Here is an 8271-nt window from a genome sequence, read left to right as displayed (position 1 = left end):
CGCGCTCTGCCGGTGTCTCCCCCCACCCCTCTCTCTCTCTCTCTGGGATGGCTCTGATCATACGCGGAAGTTTACACCCAGTAATAGTCGCTGCCGCCACAACCAAAGATCGGTGCTGGCATGACAGTTGAGCCGTAGTTAGGAGAAGAAGCGGTGCGTCGGTGACAGCGAGGCGGCGAGTGCGCAGGAAAACACCAAAGCCAGCGCCGCTGACCTGGACTTCAGACTCGCGTATGGCTTCTCTGGGCAGCGCAGAGCGACGGGCTTTCGCTCTGAAAATCAACAGGTAAAAACAAGTCTCCTGTGGTTGTTTTGGTGTCAGGTTGGTTTGTTTTAGGAGTGAATGGGAACTCTCGGTGTCTCCCCTGAAATATGGGGAGGGATTTATGTCCTGAGTGTTGGAGCAGGCAGCCACATGTTGTGAATGTTAATGCTGCAGGTTAGTTCACCCTGTCCCGGAAAAAAAAGCAGCCCGGAGGACAACAAACAGCAACATTTCTCATAATCATTTACACAACCTTTTTGTAATAATCATGAATACACTAGTTTCTCTTTTAGGATCATTATTTGCATAAATTTGTGAACTTTCTACTTGAAGCTGACTAATATGTGTCCTCTGTGTGCCATTTCCTTTGGATGAGGATGCTGATTCTATATCTAGTGTTTCTAATATGATTTCCTGTGTTGTGCACGGTCTGATCGGCCATAGTGCTTCTATAAATGAGGAGGGATGTGGTCATAGTTCCTGCTGTGACTCTGGCCAGGTGTGGAGGAAGTATGCACATGGAAGTCTTTTGTGAGCCATGCCTCCTCATTAAAACAAATACACTGACACATCCTATGCTTAGCAGCACAGGCATATTTTACATACATTACAGTGCTAGTCCAGTCAAACTGAGTGGCCTGTTCATTTTCTGCTCAGGACCTAATCCTGCAGCAGTTTAATGGGGCACTGGTCTTCATTCAGTCTGTGGAAGTGGGTAAGGCAAGTGTAAATGTAAGGCAACAGAGTTTAGCTTTGGTGAAACTTAGGACAGTGGCTGGTGATGTTGCAAACTGTTACTTTTACTGTTTTCAGTCAATTTTAGATAATTTGACTCATCTAGTTTATCTAATTTATATTATTTTGATACAGCTCTAGTCCAAAGCCTTCTATCGTTTTTTTTCCCCTCTGTGTGTGTATGTGAGAGCCAAAATCCTTTGTCCATCACCGCAGTATATTCTTGTTTTTAACAGCAAAGAAAAACCATGGATATTTGCTGTGCTGTGCAGAGCTGAGCTCAGCTGCTCAGGGATGTGAAAGATCTTGGGTCACAGTCTGAATCCAGTGATGAGCCAGCAGAGAGGCTGGTTAGAAGATGCTGTTCTGTACCAAAGCAATGTTATGTGTCTAGATTCATAGTCTTAAACTCGCTTGCAGCCTTTGCTCAGTCTTTTATCAGTTGCAGTGTGGAAATGCTTTTGAAACATTTTTTATATTGACCCAGCAACACTGAATAAATTATATACCAGATCTATGAAAGTAACATTTCAGCTTGTTCTTCAGTTCTAGGCTGTGATTCAATGCACTGCACATACCACAAAATAGTGTCAGTAAGTAAGAGAAACAGACCCAGGGTTGGGACATTTTTTAGGTCAAGAAGTTAAAGCTATAAAAGAGATAAGACAATTGGTACTTTTAATCTGCATGTTTTAAACATTTTTCCTCTATGACGACAGTGGAGAAGGGACAGAAACTGAGTGGAAAGACAACAGGGACAACAAAGGTCCCTGGCCAGACTCAGATATTGTGATCACATGGTCAGTGTCTCAAAAGCCCAGTAGACCCTGATATGTGCAGTGCCAGAGAGACAATATGTGACTTACATTGTGGGTGCCTTTGCCAAAAACACTGCAAAAATATAACAACTCATGAAATAATGGCAACAAAAGCCAGACATAAACACACCACATGACCAAGAGGAACAGTGGTCATGAGCTGAAACTCAAGTAAGCAATAAATAGCTGGCTGAAAAACATGTTCATTGCCGTGCGAGCTAGTATAACCTGTATTGGTGTTTCCAACGGTGCGTTAGTTACATCGGGGTTAAGGAAGAAATGTATCTGCATTTATCTGCCTCCATCCTTCATGTCCTCATGTAGTCCCTCTGTTGGGCTTTCTGTCAGGATGGACTGTGAAGGAAATCCTCCATGATGTTCACACTGTGGCTCACTGTGGTTTCACTTCGCCTTTTGCTCAATGGCAGTTTTTAATCAGGAAATATATGTTTCTTCATAAAAACCTAAAAAGGGGAACGGAAAAGATGTATGAGAATCCAAGCTATTAGCATGGTAGTATAGTGAAGTGTTCAAAAGTAGAAAAGGTACTATTCTAGCACTGAACATGATGTTACTTACTAGCAGGCAGTAACAGGTGTGAGGACAGCTGTGAAAGTGGGGCCTCTTTTGTTAAATACTTTTAAGTGACAGGGGGAACCGGATTAAGTTGCATCTGGTTTCCTTTGGGCTACCGCTCTGGTTAAAGACATCTGTTAAGCCATTGAGTTATGGGATGAGCATGGTGTCAAAACAACTCTCAAAACAGTTTTGATAAATTGCTCACCTTGTGGTTAAAGCCTTCAGACTCTAGAAGTTTTCCTCTGTCACTTTTTCTTGCTTGGAGCCAATTGACTGCTGTGTTTGTGCATGCTTCTCTTTGACAGGAAGCTGAGCTGTGATGATGCTGATAGCAGTAAGGCCCATTAAGTCTGGAGACATATGATAGTATGAGACACACAGTGGGGCCATCCCTTTGGTCTGCTTTCCTTGCTTTCCTCCCCTTGTCATGTCCACCACACCACTCTCTGTTTTCCTGTCTTTGCTCTGTGGTCCAAATGAAGGGGGAAAGACTTCTGGTAGGGGGGAGATGTTTTTTTAGACTATAACGCTCTAGGAGCCACCCTCCTCTAGTGCGTTGACTTGATAATAATGATGGTGATGATAGAGACTGTAGACTGTCAGGCTCAGCAGCGTGATTGGTTGGAATCACATCACGAGGAGTAAACATAGATAGTACAGAGAAGAATTTTATTCAGATTTGGTTATAGACGGGTGGTATTATCTGAATTATAGTCATGACTAGCAGTGATATTGCAGTTTTAGAGCCAGACTCAGTGCTTGGCCAGTGATTACAGAAGTGCTGACGGGAACACACCATATGCACACACAACGAGCACAGGCCTGCTTTTGACAGAATGACGTAACCAGAAGGAGCCTTCCTCTTCCTATAGAAGTTAAATAATATCACATTTGCTTTCTGGAGTAGGTTTCCCAATCTAGGTGTAAGTATTTAACACCTTTTAGAAAACACCTAGCTTTTGTGCAGGTACACATTTACACCACAGGATGATAGAACCAGTACTACTATCTATTAGTTCCAATAGAGGGCTCTGTGTCTTGAAGTGTAAAAGTACTAGTGACAGATTAAAGACCTGTTTGACAGCTCATAAATACTTGAAATAATGGGGGTCACCTACAAAGCTGCTTTAACAAAAGTAATTTTATTCTGATTAATGATAAAACTTTTTGCTCTTTTGTCCTCTCTCAGTATATTTGCATAAGAGATTGTGATATCTGAGCTCATTAGCACAGCGAGAGAGAGAGTGAGCAAGATCAGTGGTTATGAGAATATTGTTGCACAGAGATGGTTCACACATCCAAATTGATGTTTTCTTTTAATTAATTCAAACTGTCACATGTTAATGTTTTAGCTGTGCCTTCTCCAAAGTGCAGTGTGATTGGTGCAGTGAGGTTTTTGACTAACTCCTTCTCTTCAGTCTTTGGTTAGGTGTGATGCTGTTTACATTTATCTTATAAGAATATCATTACTATTGATTTGTGAAGGGAATCATAATAATCAGGAAAGAAAGTCTGGTTAATCAGTCTCTCAGTTTTATCATATATACTAATGAATGAAACAGGTAATCAATCATCCAAAAAATATCCAATACAGGCATTGTTATAATGTGCACAATATGGTTTATGATATAATTCAGCTGTTTTACTAACAAAGAACAGGATAATAGTTCAGAAAAATGTGCTGAGTCTGCGTGTGTTAAATCGGTGTGCCTAATCTGTCATCGGCTCTGATTTATAGCCTGATTTTACTGTCAGTTGTACTTCTGGCTGTGCCTTCACTCCCTGGGAGCAGCTATTTCAGAGCGCCATCGTCATCAGTGTTGATTATCTCTTCTAATTATATCTCATGAAAAAAGAGACACAACTGGAAATTATTGTCATTAGGCTTTGTTTTCAGCTCGGAGAATGCTTTTTCTCCTGAACTACTTGTTCATAGCAGTTCAGATGTTCTGTCCCAAAGAGGGAGGATTATGTGACATTTTGCAATTGATCTTCTTTGGTGTGACTTGAGCTCCAGGACTCTATGGCAACATTCACTATATGTACTTGCACACAAGAATTCGTCTTATTCCGAGATATCAGGTTATACAGGAAATCAGACGAGTCCACGGGCACTGTGGTAACCTGGATACCATAATACATATACAGTACACACAGCGGGTTAGTGGTCAGATTACAGTACATTCCTTTCTCCAGCCTTATTGTGAAATCATGGCTTAGCTACTCATTATTGAGGTGTACATTATGTGATGATGATAGAAGATGATAATGTGAAAACAGTAGCTGCACTGCCAGCGGATGACAGTTTCTTTCTGACTGTAACTTTATTATGAATTATCATGGTAAAATGGGATTGAGTCCTAAAATATAATATATTGTTTACACTGTGTCTAAAATCACTCCCTATTAACCCATACAGTGCACCACATTTACTGTCTGCTATTTTATTTGAATTTCTGAATTTAGACACTTTATAATATACTGAAATTCAACACCTGTCGAAAATATTAACTAATTGTCTTGTGTTTTAAAACCAAACTATTGAGTGTCTATAGGGAATGAGAAAAAGGGAGTGCTTATGGACACACACTTAGCTTTTTCATTTGAATTGTGCATTAAAGATTTTTTGGAGTGCCTTCTGCTTGGCTCACTGGAGTTGCAGCTTCATCTGATTAACTGATGCGGGCTCCACTCACATTTTAATTTAGGATGACAAAGTCAAAGAATTCACAATTTTGAAATATGCCTCTAGGGGAAAAGCCACAGCAGTCATTCTCCGAGATCTCAGACCTTTTTTCTTACAGACACCTCTTAGAGGTGTTCTAACTGCTATTCTGAACTCTCTCTGCTCAAACGGTCACACCTTTATTCACGATTGTGTCCTGTCAGCTAAAAGTACTCCAGATATTGTTGAGTCATGTGTTTGTCCCTAGTGGTGGACTGGGCTGATTGTATTTATTGCTTTTTTTAGTCATTGCGACTTTTTGATTTCTGTAAAAAGTTATAATCAAGGCATAATTTTCTGCTAGGCAAAGAAGCTGCTTTTGTTGTTACTTTTTTCTAAATCCAGGGTCTGAAAAACCTTTCTGACAAGAACAGCTTAGAGATTTTATGTTTAGGCACAGACTTATTAAAGAGAATGGCAGATGCTGTCTGCTGTGACAAGCTGTTTGTCTACTAGTGGTAAAATAATGCCTGCTTGGCTCTGCTGGCAAGAGCTGATTACTGTTTTACTTGCCTGGTCTTTTTATAGACCGGTCCCAGATGTGTGTCATTGTGTGCAAGCAAGCGATGTGCATGTGTGTGAGAATATGTGTGTATATGCAACACATATATATATGTTTTTTCTGTAATAGTATGGGTTTCTATGCACGATCTTTGTCTCTATAAAAACAATGAAATGTATACAGGGAGGGTATATTACTATTGGAGTAGTTATGGCCTCAGTCTGAACACAGGGTAGGGCATGTTTTCTTAGAAGTCAAGTTATGACAAGACTTTACAGGGTATAAATTGCTTTGGTTACAAGCTCAGTACTCCTATCAGACAATCATTGGCTCTCTTGTTTCATTGTTATTTGCTCAGATTTTTTTTCCTTGTTGTCTTGCAAAGGCTGCCTTTGTAAACACTACCCTAGTTCTTGTTCTTGCTTATTGGATGTTTAATCTAGCCAAAGGAGCTATTTCTAACGTCAGAGTCACATACGTATCAGCAGCAGCACATTCTCATTTCAATACGAAACATGCTACAACCAATCTGACCAAAGAGGTGGTGTCAGAGGCAGAACTGTTTTTTTTCCTCCTCTCTGGACTCCTGAGGAGGTAGACTTATGAGGAGTGTCTCTACTTGTGTTGACTTTAAACTTTCTGGAGCTTTATTTTTTTTTATCTACAGCCCTTTTAAGCTCTGCTGGCTTATGGGATTTAATACATTGCACTGCAAGGAGAGTAACTTAGCATATTCCTAATAGTGTAAAAAATGGGTGTGTGAAGAGACTTAAGTTGGTTAATGAGTGGGGGCAAGGTGGGCTGTACATATGAGATCCCTTTACATTCACTGTCCAATCTGCAAACAGTATTCCTCTCAACAACCTTCTTCGTGGGCAGTAATGGATTATTGTGGGTGTACTGAGCAGCCTTCGGGTATATTTGTATGTTACATGTGCCACATTAGGCTGCAGGCTACTTTTTGAAGTCAGTGAGGTTCAAAAATATGTTTTAAATCATGTAGGTTAGAAGTGACTTTGTCTTAAGTAAGAATTGTGCAACATCGCTGTTGTTGCTGGTGATAAAAGAATCCAAGTTAATATGGACATGCGTACCTGTCCGAGTGGTGATTCATGTGGAAAACAGCAAGCACATCAGTGTATTGATGCTTTTTGTGACTTTTGTGCCATTTACAGCCATTTATTTCTGTGATTGATTACATTATGTACAATAAATAATTATTTATTTATATTTTATTTTTTACATATTTCATGTTTCTTTTCCGATTGTGTGTTTAAATCAAATGGTTCTATTCTGCTGGCCATTGTGTACATGTGTCTACTGATCCTTCTCTGGCTTGTAGCTATTGTATTGACTCAGGATGTTATTTGATTGACAGGAAGGAGGGGAAAATCAAAGCCTTTAAAAATAAAAGGGTCAGAAATGCCCGAGACCATAAAATGTCATCCAGCTTTTCTTGATTCTTAAAAAGTGAGCTGTCTTGGTCATACAGTGTTTCTGCAAAACATCAGTATTAGTTTACAGTGGTTTGCATGCTGTTTGCTGCTGTTTGCTGTCTTACAGATTTCTCATGCTTAGTGACTCTGCAGCCTCAGTGGTTTTGACGTGATGCATTCCTCCATTGCATTGGTGTTTGTGGTGGTAATGAGTTACAGGGCTGTCGTAACAATGGCCGTGGGGATTTAATGAACCAGTGTGATTGACCAGAGGGAAAGCAGTTGGGAATGTGACCCATTTGCTTAAGTCTTGGCCCTCTAACTCATGCAGTAATGTTGCAATAAACTCTTTCTGGCATATGCACACACAAAAATGCATACAAATATGAGAAATTTTGACTTAACAAACAAAGCTTATATTTGCACAAATACTAAGCATGCATGCTCGTATACACGTAAAACTGGCCTTTCATCATTGAGCTGCAAAGAATAAAGCCCTTATTGTGCGTGGTTTGGTGGGTTCCAGTGATATGGTCGATTAATTACAAAGACACAGACAGTGCATTAGCTTTGCGTCACATGGAAATGAAATGCGTGTAACAAATTGGGACACTGGCTCTGTTCTTGTGATTCTCTTTTCTCCCTTCCTTTTGGAGAGTGCTACAGGCAAACATAAACACACATACACCAACCCCTCCTACCCCAAATATGTGAATTCTACTTCATTTCTATGTCATGTTGATTTCCTGCTCTATGTGACCCTTAACTCAGGACACCATTTTATTACACTGCCTGTATGGCTGCCAGCATGACAAAGCCTTTACACAGCTAGCTTCTGCTTCTGTAGAGAGGGAACAATAGTTTCAATGGAATCATCATGACTGGCCAATTCAAACTAATGGGACTGGAACAATGGTGGAATTTCTGTTGCAAGATAAACCGTGTGCATGTTGGTGGAATGAACAGACGTTATGGATATTTTCACTGCACGTCTCTGTCAAATGAAATATAAATATTGGTGTAGTAATGATTTTTGTTTGCATGTTTTATTCCAGGCACTCCTCTGCAGAGATCAGGCGACAGTTTGGTGGGAACTATGGCTTATATCACAGCAGAACTAACTCCAACGCTTCAGCCTCAGTGTGCCTCACTGTGGTGAGTTTCTGTTTATAAAATTATACCTTAGCTTAGCATTTGGAATGTGGTGCAGC

The 8271-nt window shown here is 40.3% G+C and overlaps 1 protein-coding gene across 3 annotated transcripts in view; it reads left to right on the top strand.

Moving 5' to 3' along the window:
- The first annotated feature begins 68 nt into the window (after window positions 1-68).
- Window positions 69-8271, top strand: part of dock8 (dedicator of cytokinesis 8) — a 47190-nt gene continuing 38987 nt past the window's right edge. For all 3 annotated transcript variants that reach the window (XM_026322649.2, XM_026322648.2, XM_026322647.2), the window contains exons 1-2: window positions 69-286; window positions 8116-8215. In XM_026322649.2, the coding sequence (XP_026178434.1) occupies window positions 234-286; window positions 8116-8215 (153 nt within the window). In that variant the 5' untranslated portion in view covers window positions 69-233. The remainder of the gene's footprint in view (window positions 287-8115; window positions 8216-8271) is intronic.

Source organism: Mastacembelus armatus, chromosome 9 (genome assembly GCF_900324485.2).
Source record: "Mastacembelus armatus chromosome 9, fMasArm1.2, whole genome shotgun sequence".
Classification (NCBI taxonomy): domain Eukaryota; kingdom Metazoa; phylum Chordata; class Actinopteri; order Synbranchiformes; family Mastacembelidae; genus Mastacembelus; species Mastacembelus armatus.
Note: the sequence above shows the minus strand (reverse complement) of the source record. Positions and strands in the feature narration are given on the sequence as shown.